At 39.0% G+C, this 18,236-nt stretch overlaps 1 protein-coding gene across 1 annotated transcript in view; it reads right to left on the reverse strand.

The window, feature by feature from the left end:
• The window catches only part of LOC145659218 (homeodomain-interacting protein kinase 2-like), a 92,804-nt gene that overhangs the window by 7,919 nt on the left and 66,649 nt on the right, over positions 1-18,236 (reverse strand). The window contains exon 10 of the mRNA XM_081720363.1: positions 5,509-5,671. Coding sequence (XP_081576489.1) covers positions 5,509-5,671 — 163 coding nt within the window. The remainder of the gene's footprint in view (positions 1-5,508; positions 5,672-18,236) is intronic.

An 18,236-nucleotide genomic window follows, 5' to 3' on the forward strand; every position in this document is an offset into this window, starting at 1 on the left:
GATGGGTTTTATGTTATGAGCAAATTTTTTGGCCCTTAACTCAAAAGAGAGTTCCATTTTTTGATGATAATTTATTGTAACACCATGAAAGGTAGCAGCGACCCTTTTGGTCAGCTGCAACATATAAAATCAAGACATAACCTGTGCATACATATGGGTGTGCTTTCTGTGCCTTCTTGTTATGAGTAAAGTAACCTAAATAGTAAAGAAAACAGGGCTCTCAGCAGACATTAGTGTTTTCTGGAAATTTGCTTGCTACCTTACAGCTTGTTTTCTTAGAAAGAAACATTTGACGGTGGAGTATCAGTTTTTGAAATATGGGTTACCTCTTGAAAAGTAGAGTTTTAAAGTACCTTGTTAATGGCTATAAATGAACAGTTTAAATGCATAAAAAGAGCAGCTGACGTGTTGCTTGCCATATGGGCTAGTTAGCTCACCTTCATATGTACCGCTAACCTGACTGGTTACTTATCTTAGTTTGCCTTCTCCAACAGTCACCATTACGTGGGGTCAGATATTTGTTAGCTAATAAGTTACTTCCATATACCCACCAACACATTCTACAGGTCGACACATTCCTGCTGCCCCTTTTGTGTATGTGTCATGACTGTTTACTTAATGATGTTTAAGTTGTTTGTGACCTAATTATTAACCACTAATAAAATCAGTTTAAACCATTCATAAACTTTTTGTATTCAATGCAGTAAGATTTAGCCTTTGGAACTAATGGTTTAGGGATATGCATACCCAGCTGCTTGCCTGTTGAAATTTGCCTGTAAAGGTGTGCTGCCATTCTGATTGCTTTCTTGCCTGTTTTCTGTCCTCCATGAGTGTTGGTCTGCATACTGACAGTCTTTCTGAACTGACTGCCATTCACATGTATAACTGTCTGCCTTCTGATCCTCAAGCCTGCCTGCTTACATGTTAGATTGCTGTCTGTCCACCAAACTGTAAAAATGATTTATGCTTTTGACTTCATATCGCCTTTTCAGAACAAAGTATTCCAGGAGAGTCCTAAGAAAACTTGGACCAGGACAAATGGAGAAACAGAAGCGTCTTTTTGGCAGGAAGATGTAAGGCCTTTGCACTACAATGTTAAAAAATCTTAGAATAACAATATTAATTTAAAATTATTCTTATTTATATAGCATATTCCTTATAGAACCCAAAATCTCAAGGTGCTTTACACTGCAATGAACGAACAGTATTCAGTAATAAAACATTGATCAAATAAAACAGTTAAAAGTCACAAAATATAAATGTAGAAAATGAAATTAATTGAAACAGAATTTAAATTAAACCGGCTAAACAAGCTGAACAATTAGATCAAGCTAAACAAGCCACTCTTTAATCTGTATTAAACACCAATAGAGCTTGCACTCTAAATACTTTCTGGACTATTCCAAAGTATCGGAACGATGAAACATGAAACAGATGAAACATGTTTCATCAGCCTTGTTATTTTAAAAGATTAGGAAGTAATGTTAAAGGAATTAGTCTTATTTTCCTTATAATGTGCTAAAGTAGAATAAAATAATTTTGATTGTATTGTGCAATTAACAAAATACAACATGGACCTGAGCTCTATGAGTGATTCATCCATTAAATAGAGAATAAGAATAACAATCTATAAACTTAGACACAAGCTCTCTCAAAATAATTTGATCATGGATTTTAGTTCAGGCTGTTGATGTTTGAAGAATAACAAACGAACAACATTTCCTTATATATTTTTGTTGTTTCCATAGTAAAATTCCTTCACCTCCAAAAGTGGCACGGGCTTCTTCAGTATTTAAAAAGGTGAGTTTAAAATGGCCAAATTTGTTTTTCATCAGAAAATCGAATTGTTGCTAATAAGTGAGATGTCAGCACAGTTGTTATGTTATCCTGATATTTAATTTCTTTTTATTCAACCTCTTCTATGGTTCTCAAAACAAGAGCAAGTCAAAAAGCACAAGACAAGACGAGAATAAACCTGTGAGGAATGACAGCAAAATGCTCCTTGATAGAGCCAAAAAAATCATCCCAGACTTGGAGAAGCTCGATATTGCACCAATCTTGACCCATTTTGTGATGGATCTGACTAATGAGTATGCCATTTTTAAACCTTTTCTTCTTCTTCTTCTTCTTCTTCTTCTTCTTCTTCTTCTGCTTTTTCAATTTATCATTTTTATTTTTGGTATACTGTTGAATGTATGAGATTTTTAGAATAAATATTAATTATAGTTCTAAAGAATGCTTTTATTCACATTCTTTTAGGCAGTGGACATCTATCCGGAAAGCAATCCCTAGTCCAGTAAGTCATACTACATTGCTTACACATCAACATATTTTAAATGGGATTCATATTAATTCTAAACCAAACAACCAAAACCATTTTGGAGCAATTTTCAATGTTCGCCTTTCTATGTTATCTCTCCTTTCTTTCACAGGAGACAAAGGTCATGATCTCTCATATGGGTTCATTCATTGCCGACATTGTCAGTGAAGTAACTGTGATGGGTCTTCTTTCATCTCTGGAAGAAATGTTAGATGTTGATCTAAGATCAGTGTTGCTTGCAAATTCCAAGAAGGAAACTGCAGATTTGCTGAATGCTTTCCGTACCAGATCTTGTGAGATAAATCATTCAGCTTCAGTCCACGTGAAGGAGGGGACAGCTCATATAGACTCTCTAAGCAGAGATGTTAGGACTGCAGTTATTGATACGCATCGCAGTTGCCTGGATGACCATGAGAGAGACCAAATTGTGATGAAATTCCACTCGACTATGGAAGATACAAATTCAGAAGCAATGAGTGAGCTTCTGATAGGAGATACTGAGAGTTTGACATCGTTATCCTCAGATGTCCATGACGATGGTACATCTAGACCTATAAGTACCATTCCTATAGCTGGCTCTCCGGTTTCGGATATGCTTCAGCGCTTTGATGATGAGATGGAGGAATTTGCTGAACTGTCGCAAGACATCAATCCCCGCATAAAAGGAAGGACACATTTTTTGTCCCGTCATTTAATAAATCCTGACGTTGAAGGGGTCTCATCTTGTGAGCTCTGTGGTATGGTCATGCCAATCTACCTAGAGCAGGATGACTTGAAATCATCACAGGCATCATCAGAGCTATGCACAGATAGTAGGAACACCTCCTCCGACGTCATGGCAAGCCAAGTTATGGAGTTGGTTGTCCCACCCTCTGTGAAGAAGGCTCAAGAGTCCCCCAGTGTACACAATGACTGGTCTTCCCTGTTCAGCATCGATATACATAGCTCTCCATCACTACAGTCTGAGATGTCTGCTAGGTCACCATGTACTGAGCCTGCTCTGGACAATCAGAGCAAAACCATGAAAGCCCAGAAGGGGAGATTGCATTTCCTATTCCCCTTCAGTAAGGTCTCAAAGAACTTAAAGGTAAAACATTTGACTTATTTCTTATTTAGATTTTGTTACATTATTAATTTTTAAAGTAGTGCATATTTGAATTTCCTTTCACACTGAATGTGTATATATCACTTTGCATAAATGACATAATTTGTTCTAAATTATATTCTGTTGCATTATTACTGGTTTGTATCTGTACTTTTAGTTATAAATTTACTTATGCTCTGATATTTTTCTACTAAATCATTGTTTTGTTTTTGTTAGAAACTCAAAAAGAAAAGCAAGGAGCACCCTAACACTGTGGCTGCTGCTGCAACTACAGGTAAGAGCTTATTGCTAGAAACACATATGACAATTTAGTTGTTAGACAGAATATCACAGTTATATCCATTTTTTAAAAATCAATAACTTTTTTGTCTTATGATAGGTAGTGAAGATGTTTCCCCCATCTCGTCACGTTTCACGAGGATGTTATCGTTCTTTACAAGGCAACGCTCAAATCATCAATAAAGCCTGAAACATCAATTTGCTGAAAATGTGCAAAAATGGCTGGTTTTTGATTACATTTACATTTACATTTACAGCATTTAGCAGATGCTCTTATCCAGAGCGTCTTACAAAAGTGAATTGTCCTTTACTCATAGAATATCTTAGTACAGTACAGTAGGTTAGAGTCCCACATACCAATGAACTAGAATACTGTAGAATACAGGGATCAATGCTGATACCTAGAAGTACAAAATACATAAGGTCAATCTTAAACAATGATAAGTGCAATAAACAATAAGTGCTAGAGTTTTTTAAACAACATAAACAATACCCTACAATAAGTACAAATTTAGTCAGTCAATATGGGAGCAATGTCAGTTGTCCTTTAACTAGTCTGCAAATAGATGGGTCTTCAGTCTGCATTTGAAGACTGCAAGGGACTCTGCTGACCGGACAGCAAGTGGGAGTTCATTTCACCATCTTGGAGCCAGGACAGAAAATAGTCTCGATGCTTGTCGTCAATGAGAACCGAAGCAAGGAATTTCAAGCCGTGCCGTACTTGAGGTTCAAAGTGCTCAAGCAACGGATCGGGCTTTGACCATTGACTTTATGTATGAAGGGGATTATCCATTTTTGGCTTTTGTAGGCAAGCATCAAGGTTTTAAATCTGATGTGTGCAGCTACTGGGAGCCAGTGAAGGGAGTGCAGCAGTGGAGTAACGTGTAAACTTCGGAAGATTGAAGACCAGTCGTGCTGCTGCATTCTGGACAAGTTGTAGAGGGCTGATGGCTCTTAGAGGAAGACCAGCAAGTAGCGAGTTGCAGTAGTCTAGCTTTGAGATCACAAAAGACTACACAAGCACCTGGGTAGCGTCCTGCGAGAGATAGGGCAGAATCTTTCATATGTTACAAAGGAGAAATCTGCAAGACCGTGTTAGATTAGAGAAGAATGTCAAAGGCTGCTGAAAGGACTAGAAGAATCAAAACAGATGACTGTTTGGCAGCTTTACCAGCATGACGTTTTTTCGTCACATGCTATGAGGGCCGTTTCTGTAGAATGTGCCGGTTTGTAGCCAGACCGATTGATCACTTTATGCAAGTGCATGTACAACCAATGTTTCAGGAACTTCTTACTTATTAGGTTTCATACCTCAAATGTTAATTAAAATGAAGATTTTGAGGAAAATAAGTTTAATATGTAACTTTTCTCCAAAATATACCCACCACTTTACTGGATATTATTGATCCTGATTTGTTCACAAACAGTAAATGTCATGCTTTACAGTACAAATCTTTGTAAATTTTGCAGATAATTAATCTCTTATTAGTATTCTTTAAGTCTTTGGTTTGGTCTTTTTTGGGGCATATTTTGTTGTTTGACAAATCACATTATTTTTTTGTTACACATAAAAGGGTCTCTTTACATGAAGAAAAAAAAATAGAAAGTCATAAAAAGGTACTTTTGAATAGAATGCAGAACTGCGTGAGGATGCTGGTGTCAAAGGTGTGTTTCTCTATATATCCAGACTCCTATGCAGGGCACACAATAAAATACGTGAAAGGTTGCCAGAGCATACATTGGGACATGCACTCACATGGGCAGCATATCCACTGCGTGTGCCTGGGTGTGCCCATGCATGCACGATTGGGCATCATTCACGCTGTTACACTGGTTGGAGCAGGACGACGTGGAGTCGCTCTTGTCACTGGAGTTCTTCTTGCCGCTCTCCGAGTACAAGTCGCCCGGCACTGCCTCGAACAGCACGGGGTTCAGATGGACAGACTCCCCAGATACCACCTCGATTACTGCAGGGAAACAGAAGAAGGGCACATGGGGATCATATGTACTATGAGCTAGGACAATTTCTGCTGTTTTACAACAGTTTTGCATAGTTACAGATAAACTGTTCATACTATTACATTATTGCAGACTGAAGATAAAAAACTGTTACCTTCCTCATGAAGCCTTTTTAAATCATAAAAAGATAATAAACAAAATATGCTTCAATATATCAGCACTGTATAAAGTACAGACTATACAGTATAAAAATGTAATATTTCAAATGCACAGACAAAGACATGGTATATAATTTTGCCATATCAAACACAGACCATTGTAAATCCGTATTATTCCACTTTAATATCAGATATTAGTATGCGGTGTCCTTACACCTTTGTCTTGTCTGACAGTAATTGACTATGCCATCCAATAATGATAGCTGGAAGAATTTTATCTGTGCTTTACAAATTCCCTGACAATGCAGTTTCATTGCTGCAGCTAACAGAGTGTTCCATGCAAAGAGAACAAGCTTGCTCAGATTTTTGGGTATTGACATTAAGACAGTTATATTGGGTAGAACAGCTACCCTTTGAAATGACAAAGAAGGATTTCTTTTAAACTCAAACGCTATCCTCTATCTGTCACGATACAGCCCCCTCGTCCCAGACGTGTGTGTGTGTGGGTGTGCATGTGTGTGTGTTCGTCTGCATTGCCATGCCCTCCCCATATATCAAACTTCTTCCTCTTTTCGTGTCGTTACGGTTTATGAATGTGAAGTCTTGTGTAGTCATTGGTTGCTTGTGTTTAACCTTACGTGAGCATATGTGCTAAGTTGTCTTCATTGTGTCTGTCAATAAACGTCATTGTCTTCTACACAGCTTGCCTTTGTATCCTGCCAATCGAAACACCAACCGCCAAAGGATGCCAGGAAAGAAGCGCAAAAAGAGGAACTGGAAGAAAAGGCATGACCACTCTTCCACAGCCCCTGTAGGGAAACCGTCCATCTTTATGGGCACACTCCGCAGTTTGTAGAATTCTACAAACCCTCGACAGACTACTGGAACTGGTACGATTACGACCAATATCCAGGTCCTATTATCCGTCTTGGGACTACCGAGAGGGTTATGAGGAAGATGGCAGGAGGAAGGTTTATACCACATCAGCCTCCAGTCAGACTCGGGGGTCGATCGCTTGTAGGATCCAGCAATGAAGGTGGAGGAGGCCCTCCAGGAGGATCCTCCCACTGTTATGGACATCGGGTCCAGAGAAAGCGCCTGCTCTCGGTGAGAAAATTTGCTCTTTAAACAAACACGTTAAGACTGGTTAAGACCAGTCCATTAACACAAATGAGATATGGAACAGTGATACATAATTACCTGGTGCATGTGAGCACAGACTTGATATGAAACTCAAAAGTTTTCCACAGGGCAGATGTAAGAGAAGAAAGAGGCCCCGAGCCTCTCTTCCTCCTCTTTCAGCTGCAGTAACTCAGGAAGTCATGGGCATCCTTTGGAGGACAGCACAGGAGAACATCAGAGGGGGCTTTGCTCCTGGACTTCAACAGCAGTGAAAACACAAAGGTGCCTGTGTTCAGTTCCTGCAGGGTACTGCGTGAGGTTCTGAGGTGTTCTGAATGGCTGAGGGGGCCGTTTAACTGGACCTGATCATAGTCTTCTTCAAATGCAGGGCAGCGGGCTGAAACACACTCAAGCAGGGCTCCCAGGAGCTGAACCTTCTGCTTTGTGCTCCGACTGGTGAGGCAGGACTGCTGCAGATCTGCAAAACATCTACACCCAGCAACAGGGAGACCAAGTGGTTTATATCTCTGAGCTTCACAGCACCTCCTTAAGCACTCATGATTAAACTGTTCATTTAGACCCATCTGAAGCCTCTGGTTCTGAACAGACATGTGTGCTGGTGTGTGTAGACATGCCTGGAAGAGCAGGATGTTCAAATTTATGGCACAGAAATCCAACCAGAGGGTTCTCGATTGGAAGAATGTGGTTGGACCAAATCCATATAAGAGTCTGAAAGTGTGTGAGTAAAGCGCACTCTTGCGGCAATGAAAGTGTGTAAGGCTCACTCTAGCAATGATGAAAGTGTGTAAAGTGCACTCTAGTGACGATGGTGCGCATAGCTTTAGCAGGCCCGTCCAGAGCGCTCTGTATTTGTCCATGACGTCTGCAGTGTGGATCAGCCCTCAAGGAACAGCTCACATCACATCTAACCTCAGCAGAAAACACCAGACTCCACATGCTGATTGCCTTGCGAAAGCACAGACTGCCTGCATGATCCCAGCAATGTTCCTCTTTAGGACTTTGGGAGCAAGTCCCTCCTACCACACAGTAAGTCCAGTGCTCCCAAATTATATAATCATTTCTGCATTAACCTTTGAGTTTTAACTGGGTTTTTCAGCAAAACATATTTACTGAGCTTTTGCTGAAATTTAGGATATTCTATTAGTCATATAATGCTAATGTTCTTGTTGCTGTCCTGGTTGCCGTGCTGGTTGCCATGCTGGTTGCTATTCTTCTTGCTGTCCTGGGTGCCATGCTGGTTGCCATGCTGGTTGCTCTTCTTGTTGCCATGCTGTTGGCCGTTCTTGTTGCCATGCTGGTTGCTTTTCTTGTTGCCATGCTTGGCGCTGTTCTTGTTGCTTTGCTGGTTGCTGAGCTGGTCGATGTGCTGGTTGCCATTCCTGTTGCCGTGCTGGTTGCCATTGTTGTTGCTGTCCTGGTTGGAGTGCTGGTTGCCGTGCTGGTTGTGGTTCTGCAGAACTGAATCTTTGCTCCTCCATTTCCTGTACCATGTAGGTATGCTCAGAGATTGCCCTGTATGCACTTTCAACATCATTTGGTCTTTGCAGCCTTACAGCTACTTCCAATTCATTCCTCCTGACTGGTGTTGTGTATTTTGAATATGCTATGTCTGCTTTTTCCCTGGCAATTTTCTTCATTTCCTGCAACAAAATGCTGTTGGTTGTCTCAGAGAGGAGTGTATCGTAGTGCTGCTTATAGCTGTTCCATTCACAATTGCATTTAAAGCAAACCTAAAGGCAAAATGAGTCGTGAGAAACACCACAGCTGCTTAAGAGGTACCATAGAAACAATCCACCAGCCATGAGGATCAAGCCATACGTCTACATTTTCTCTTTCATGAGCATCATTTCTTTCTCTGTTTATAAGCAGTATAATTCCAGGAGGTAAAAGCAGATACAGTACTCCATTTACATGTACACCAGGTTTGCAGGAGCAATGAAATTCCATTTCAAAGATGCTCTGGAGGATGTAGAAACTATGAAGATGAGAAAAGCGTTGGCAGCCGTTGAGAGGAGGCTGAATAGTTTCTGTGGTACATGAGGTTACTTCACTCAATTCACTCAGTTCAACTTCAGATGAAGAAAAATTGTGAGAATAAGTTGATGTCCAGCTGCCCAAAAGCCCTGCATCCCGTCTTTAACTTGTGTGATCGGTTTAGAGGTGTCAGCAGTCCAAACAGAGTCTGATTCCAAAGGCGAATCCCTCGGAATGCTTCAATTATGGAATGTATCATGAGGAGGACATTGGGTATCCACAGGTTCCTCTTGGAAATATTTCCAACCACATTAGCAAGTTTCAGTATAAGTAACATATGTTAGAGACTTATTGTTAATTTCATATTGATGTGTAAAATTTCTTTTTGTTTTCAGTACCTATGAAAGATTTTGTCTGTTTTCTTGCTTTTTTTTTACCAAGTTTATTTTTTTGTATGTCATGTTGTTATTAATTCCATTCTTTTCTAGGCTTATTTACATTTCCATTCACGATATTTAGCAGATGTTTTTATCCAGAGTGACTTACAAAAGTGCTTTATCATTTACTCAAGGAATGAATACATCCTAGCCAGTGCAGTACGTTAGAGTCCAAGATACCATTGAACTAGAATACTGTTGAAATACAGGGATCAGTGCTGATGCCTAGAAGTGCAAAATACTCTATAACAGATATCGATAAGTTCGGAAAACAATACTCTATAATAAGTACCAGAGGTTCAGTTACTCAACATAGGTGTAGGATCAGTGCTCATTTAAATATTCCACAAATAGATGGGTCTTCAGTCTGCGTTTGAAGACCACAAGGGACTCTGCTGTCCAGACAGTAAGCAGACATTTGTTCCACCATCTAGGATCCAAGATAGAGAATACTCTCGATACTTGTCTTCCATGAGACTTGAAGCATGGTGTTTCAAGCCAAGCCATACTTGAGGTTCGACGTACTCAAGGTACAGATCGGGCTTTTAACATTGACATCAAATATTGAGGGACATTTTTGGCTTTGTAGGCAAACATTCAGGTTTTAATCTGATGTGTGCAGCTATTGGAAGCCAATAAAGGGAGACCAGTCGAGACCAGTCTTGCTGATGTGTTTTGGACAAATTGTAGAGGTCTGATGTCTCAGAGGAAGACCAGCAAGTAGCGAGTTGCAGTAGTCTAGCCTTGAGATTACAAGAGACTGCACAAGCACCTGGGTAGCTTCCTGTGAGAGAACGGGCCGAATCCTTCGTATGTTACAAAGGAGAAATCTGCAAGACCGTGTTAGATTAGAGAAGAATGTCAAAGGCTGCTGAAAGGACTAGAAGAATCAAAACACATGACAGTTTGGCAGCTTTAGCAGCAAATTTTTCCGTCACTGCTATGAGGGCCGTTTCTGTAGAATGTGCCGGTTTGTAGCCAGACCGATTGATCACTTTATGCAAGTGCATGTACAACCAATGTTTCAGGAACTGCTTAAATATTAGGTTTCATACCTCAAATGTTAATCAAAATGAAGATTTTGAGGAAAATAAGTTTAATATGTAACTTTTCTCTGAAATATACCACCACTTTACTGGATATTATTGTTACTGACTTGTTCACAAACAGTAAATGTCATTCTTTGCAGTACAAATCTTTGTAAACTTTGCAGAGAATTAATTTATTATGATTATTCTTTATGTCTTTGGTTTGGCCTTTTTTGGGGCAAATATTGTTTGAAACTGGATGTTTGACAAATCACATTATTTTTTTTTACACACAAAAGGGTCTCTATACGAAAAAAAAGTTGATAGTCATATAAGGGTTCTTTTGAAGAAAGATGCGCCCATCTACCAGTACCCATCTATCAGCTACTTACTTGGCTGCTGCTAAAAATAGGGATTTCAAATATTTTTTGAACTATTGACTTATTTTCCCAATAACCAAAATGTCAGTGCAGCATTCTAGAAATGTCACAATTGTCACAATGTCACAATGATTATTCTTTATGTCTTTGGTTTGGCCTTTTTTGGGGCAAATATTGTTTGAAACTGGATGTTTGACAAATCACATTATTTTTTGTTACACACAAAAGGGTCTCTATATGAAAAAAAAGTTGAAAGTCATGTAAGGGTTCTTTTGAAGAAAGATGTACCCATCTACCAGTACCCATCTATCAGCTACTTACTCGGCTGCTGCTAAAAATAGGGATTTCAAATATTTTTTGAACTATTGACTTATTTTCCCAATAACCAAAATGTCAGTGCAGCATTCTAGAAATGTCACAATGCATATGACATCACAACAGCTTTGACGTCACTACAAGTATATAAAGGTGAGCGCAAGCATTTATATGTCATTTCACTTGACAGATTTCAGCAGTTATAAAGTTGGAAGACAATAGAGTGAATTAAACCTAATCGTAGGTCAACTTTCCAGAACAAGGTACGGTTGAATAAGTCAATTTTGTAATTACAGAAGGCTATTTTCCATCTAATTGTATGTGTATGTATCTGTCTGTCTGTCTAAATGTCCGCTTAGCTACTATAGCTAGAGCTTTTCTAATTTTATGATGAACGGTCTGTCTGCTGTAGTTTTATATAGTTATGGAATGCATTGACGTTCCACCTGTTTTCTCACACAAGGCTTTATGTCAAGCGTAAGCGACTGCTTTTTATGCTATTTAGATTTTGCTGTTTTAAAGGTACAAGACAAGTAATATAAGTGATTAAACCAAATTTCATCACCATACCCGCCCTTTCTCGTCTGCCCACAATTGGTGACGTATTTCGATGTGGTACGTCCACGCTGCAGGTGCGTATAACGTTCCTAAGTGCGGGCAGTTTGAGACGAACAGCTCTACTTAGCAGAGAAGAGTCGATCCACAGTAGCGCCCCTCTCTCTGCGTCTACCTCTGTTCACTCACTAGAGAGAATCTGCTTAATATAAACAATTTAATTCGATAATTTTGACCATTAACACTTTGTGCGCTGTGTGAGCAAAAACAATGTATGTATTCTGTGCTTTCTAACTTTCACAGCAGTTGTCGGTTATGTGTTGATTCTGTCAGATGCCCTCACGGTTATAAAATCATTTTAGCGGTGCCGAGCCACAGGTTGAATATTTGGAAGTGACTGTTGGTTAACACATAAGCTAGTGTTAATGGGTGCGTTTCAGTCGCTGTCATACTCGTCCCGTTGTCTGAAACGGAAAAAAAAAATATGTAATAGAATTATCAAAAAAAAAAAGGACTTATTACTTGAAGCAGTGAAGCGAAAACGGGTTTTATGTTATGAGCAAATTTTTTGGCCCTTAACTCAAAAGAGAGTTCCATTTGAGAGTTCCAAAGTCTAGAGTTTAACAGTACCTTGTTAATGGCTATAAATGAACAGTTTAAATGCGTAAAAAGAGCAGCTGACCTGTTGCTTGCCATATGGGCTAGTTAGCTCACCTTCATATGTACCGCTAACCTGACTGGTTACTTATCTTAGTTTGCCTTCTCCAACAGTCACCATTACGTGGGGTCAGATATTTGTTAGCTAATAAGTTACTTCCATATACCCACCAACACATTCTACAGGTCGACACATTCCTGCTGCCCCTTTTGTGTATGTGTCATGACTGTTTACTTAATGATGTTTAAGTTGTTTGTGACCTAATTATTAACCACTAATAAAATCAGTTTAAACCATTCATAAACTTTTTGTATTCAATGCAGTAAGATTTAGCCTTTGGAACTAATGGTTTAGGGATATGCATACCCAGCTGCTTGCCTGTTGAAATTTGCCTGTAAAGGTGTGCTGCCATTCTGATTGCTTTCTTGCCTGTTTTCTGTCCTCCATGAGTGTTGGTCTGCATACTGACAGTCTTTCTGAACTGACTGCCATTCACATGTATAACTGTCTGCCTTCTGATCCTCAAGCCTGCCTGCTTACATGTTAGATTGCTGTCTGTCCACCAAACTGTAAAAATGATTTATGCTTTTGACTTCATATCGCCTTTTCAGAACAAAGTATTCCAGGAGAGTCCTAAGAAAACTTGGACCAGGACAAATGGAGAAACAGAAGCGTCTTTTTGGCAGGAAGATGTAAGGCCTTTGCACTACAATGTTAAAAAATCTTAGAATAACAATATTAATTTAAAATTATTCTTATTTATATAGCATATTCCTTATAGAACCCAAAATCTCAAGGTGCTTTACACTGCAATGAACGAACAGTATTCAGTAATAAAACATTGATCAAATAAAACAGTTAAAAGTCACAAAATATAAATGTAGAAAATGAAATTAATTGAAACAGAATTTAAATTAAACCGGCTAAACAAGCTGAACAATTAGATCAAGCTAAACAAGCCACTCTTTAATCTGTATTAAACACCAATAGAGCTTGCACTCTAAATACTTTCTGGACTATTCCAAAGTATCGGAACGATGAAACATGAAACAGATGAAACATGTTTCATCAGCCTTGTTATTTTAAAAGATTAGGAAGTAATGTTAAAGGAATTAGTCTTATTTTCCTTATAATGTGCTAAAGTAGAATAAAATAATTTTGATTGTATTGTGCAATTAACAAAATACAACATGGACCTGAGCTCTATGAGTGATTCATCCATTAAATAGAGAATAAGAATAACAATCTATAAACTTAGACACAAGCTCTCTCAAAATAATTTGATCATGGATTTTAGTTCAGGCTGTTGATGTTTGAAGAATAACAAACGAACAACATTTCCTTATATATTTTTGTTGTTTCCATAGTAAAATTCCTTCACCTCCAAAAGTGGCACGGGCTTCTTCAGTATTTAAAAAGGTGAGTTTAAAATGGCCAAATTTGTTTTTCATCAGAAAATCGAATTGTTGCTAATAAGTGAGATGTCAGCACAGTTGTTATGTTATCCTGATATTTAATTTCTTTTTATTCAACCTCTTCTATGGTTCTCAAAACAAGAGCAAGTCAAAAAGCACAAGACAAGACCAGAATAAACCTGTGAGGAATGACAGCAAAATGCTCCTTGATAGAGCCAAAAAAATCATCCCAGACTTGGAGAAGCTCGATATTGCACCAATCTTGACCCATTTTGTGATGGATCTGACTAATGAGTATGCCATTTTTAAACCTTTTCTTCTTCTTCTTCTTCTTCTTCTTCTTCTTCTTCTTCTTCTTCTTCTTCTTCAATTTATCATTTTTATTTTTGGTATACTTTTGAATGTATGAGATTTTTAGAATAAATATTAATTGTAGTTCTAAAGAATGCTTTTATTCACATTCTTTTAGGCAGTGGACATCTATCCGGAAAGCAATCCCTAGTCCAGTAAGTCATACTACATTGCTTACACATCATCATATTTTAAATGGGATTCATATTAATTCTAAACCAAACAACCAAAACCATTTTGGAGCAATTTTCAATGTTCGCCTTTCTATGTTATCTCTCCTTTCTTTCACAGGAGACAAAGGTCATGATCTCTCATATGGGTTCATTCATTGCCGACATTGTCAGTGAAGTAACTGTGATGGGTCTTCTTTCATCTCTGGAAGAAATGTTAGATGTTGATCTAAGATCAGTGTTGCTTGCAAATTCCAAGAAGGAAACTGCAGATTTGCTGAATGCTTTCCGTACCAGATCTTGTGAGATAAATCATTCAGCTTCAGTCCACGTGAAGGAGGGGACAGCTCATATAGACTCTCTAAGCAGAGATGTTAGGACTGCAGTTATTGATACGCATTGCAGTTGCCTGGATGACCATGAGAGAGACCAAATTGTGATGAAATTCCACTCGACTATGGAAGATACAAATTCAGAAGCAATGAGTGAGCTTCTGATAGGAGATACTGAGAGTTTGACATCGTTATCCTCAGATGTCCATGACGATGGTACATCTAGACCTATAAGTACCATTCCTATAGCTGGCTCTCCGGTTTCGGATATGCTTCAGCGCTTTGATGATGAGATGGAGGAATTTGCTGAACTGTCGCAAGACATCAATCCCCGCATAAAAGGAAGGACACATTTTTTGTCCCGTCATTTAATAAATCCTGACCTTGAAGGGGTCTCATCTTGTGAGCTCTGTGGTATGGTCATGCCAATCTACCTAGAGCAGGATGACTTGAAATCATCACAGGCATCATCAGAGCTATGCACAGATAGTATGAACACCTCCTCCGACGTCATGGCAAGCCAAGTTATGGAGTTGGTTGTCCCACCCTCTGTGAAGAAGGCTCAAGAGTCCCCCAGTGTACACAATGACTGGTCTTCCCTGTTCAGCATCGATATACATAGCTCTCCATCACTACAGTCTGAGATGTCTGCTAGGTCACCATGTACTGAGCCTGCTCTGGACAATCAGAGCAAAACCATGAAAGCCCAGAAGGGGAGATTGCATTTCCTATTCCCCTTCAGTAAGGTCTCAAAGAACTTAAAGGTAAAACATTTGACTTATTTCTTATTTAGATTTTGTTACATTATTAATTTTTAAAGTAGTGCATATTTGAATTTCATTTCACACTGAATGTGTATATATCACTTTGCATAAATGACATAATTTGTTCTAAATTATATTCTGTTGCATTATTACTGGTTTGTATCTGTACTTTTAGTTATAAATTTACTTATGCTCTGATATTTTTCTACTAAATCATTGTTTTGTTTTTGTTAGAAACTCAAAAAGAAAAGCAAGGAGCACCCTAACACTGTAGCTGCTGCTGCAACTACAGGTAAGAACATATTGCTAGAAACACATATGACAATTTAGTTGTTAGACAGAATATCACAGTTATATCCATTTTTTAAAAATCAATAACTTTTTTGTCTTATGATAGGTAGTGAAGATGTTTCCCCCATCTCGTCACGTTTCACGAGGATGTTATCGTTCTTTACAAGGCAACGCTCAAATCATCAATAAAGCCTGAAACATCAATTTGCTGAAAATGTGCAAAAATGGCTGGTTTTTGATTACATTTACATTTACATTTACAGCATTTAGCAGATGCTCTTATCCAGAGCGTCTTACAAAAGTGCTTTGTCCTTTACTCATAGAATATATCCTAGTACAGTACAGTAGGTTAGAGTCCAACATACCAGTGAACTAGAATACTGTAGAATACAGGGATCAATGCTGATACCTAGAAGTACAAAACACATAAGGTCTATCTTAAACAATGATAAGTGCAATAAACAATAAGTGATAGAGATGTAATGTGGCCATAATTATCATATTTTTACATTTGATATTGCTTTGCAATACAGCAGAAGTTCAAATTTGGTTATGCTGCTGTGTTGGTTACAGATCATCACAGACTGGTCCCAAACAACAAACAACAAATTAGGGCATAGTTCACAACATAATCTACAAATAGTTTTAACGAAAATAAAGCATCTGCAAGTCCTAAATTGTGTTTTATATTTCTGTTGAAACATGAATCATATTAATTGCCAGCCCTTTTAAAGTTTCAGATATTTTTTTTTACTACAATAATCAACTTCAATAATCCATCTGATGTTCAATGCAGGAATCCCTCCTGTCTGTCGCTGTTCCTCTTCCTCTCACAGGTAAGGGTACCAGTTGACTTTCCTCCGGCCGAGCGAGTAGGCTGCGGGCCGGTGGTGAAGAACGGAGCCGCTTCCTGACCTATCGTAGGATGACATCACAGACTGCTGGAACTGTGGCAGGAGCCAAGGCAAAAAAAAAATAGCAACAAGATATCGATAGGCATGTCAATATTCCCAGCACCCAGGTGAACTACTGCCTACCATGGGACTGTTGGAAACCTATTAAGATAGTATTGAGATTTTTATTTTTATTTTTTTACAAATCTATAAACTAAAAACAACATTATCTACTGACATACAACAATGTACAAAACAAGACACAACATATAAGAATTTGAATTTTAAAACATGTAATACATATCGATCTTCTTTCAGCCCTACAAAAGACTTCTTGATGAATCAGAAAAGAAGATCGACGGCCGTGGCCCGACGACGGAGGTGGTCGCAGCAGTGGTGTTGGTTCGGGCGGGCTGAGGACTCACACAGTGGCATGCCCTTGAGGTAATAAGGAGTGTTTACAGGCAAAAGAGACCGAACAATGCATTAGACATATTAATAACATAAAACATAAGGGAGTATAAAGATTCTGTGTCCTTTCAGATTGATTTGCGTGCAGGGCAGAGGCATCTGCAGGCTTAAGCAAAGGATCCTAGGTAGGCTTTGGTGGACCTCAGGGTAAGATATATGACCTCTCCACCAGGCTCAAGACCATATAGAAAAACAATCTTCTTTAGGATAAGGTCAAGAGAAGCCTTCTCTTGGAATGTGTTGGAACATATTGATTAATGTATGGTTTGTATCTAATAGTGCCGAATGCAAATAACAATATGTAAAAGTAGATTTGGTGAATACATTGTAACATTGGTAGTGGGATGGACAATTCTTTGTGCAAGAATGATGTTATTGGTTCATTTTTCTGCGGTTGCATTTAATATCACTATCCTTATGTATTTATATATCGCTTTTTACTGCAGATGTTGTCACAAAGCAGTTTTACAAATGTCCAAGTCCAAGCCCCCAGTGAGCAAGTCAAGGGCGACAGTGGCGAGGAAGAACTCCCTAGAGCATGAGGAAGAAACCTTGAGAGCAACCAAGACCCAAAGGGGAAGCCCATCCTCCTTTGCCTGGCAACGCTCACCACAATAATATCAATTTTAAGAGAGAAATAAATAAAAAATGAAAAAATAAGCAGTTAATGTCCAGTCCAATTTGCTAGAGGCCCTAGTCTTGACGCGATGGTTTGCATGTGTCCAAAGCCCATCCCACAAGAGAGCATCCATTAAGGGCAAGGGAGAAGCAGTTGGCTAGGGTGGAGCTGTGGTGGCCTACAGCAGGGCACATCAGGGGGTGGTGGGAAGAGCCATGGCAGCTGAGACGGGTTGAGGCTCAGTAACATCATGACATCAGGAGTAGGTGTACCTCGGCAGAAAGAGAGACTAGATTATTAGGCATGTCCAGGTACAAGGGTGTGTAAATTATGGAACTATAATGTGCAAAGATGGGCCCTGGCAGATCTAGCTATGGCAGCACAGCTAAAAGGAAAGAGCCAGAAGGAAACACAGGCACGAGGGCACCCTGGAACATCAGCACTCCGCCGCTCTCAGTCAACACACTCGAGTGACAAAAGAGAGGTGAAGTGACAGCATCATAACATCCCAGTTTATCATAACTCTCAAAACCCATGGACCCCCAAGATGGGAAGTAGTTAATAAAATACCTGACTGTACAGATACTAAAAAGAAATCTAGGATTATTTTTGTTATTTT

Source organism: Electrophorus electricus, chromosome 9, assembly GCF_041902795.1.
Source record: "Electrophorus electricus isolate QZ-2024a chromosome 9, ASM4190279v1, whole genome shotgun sequence".
NCBI classification, from domain to species: domain Eukaryota; kingdom Metazoa; phylum Chordata; class Actinopteri; order Gymnotiformes; family Gymnotidae; genus Electrophorus; species Electrophorus electricus.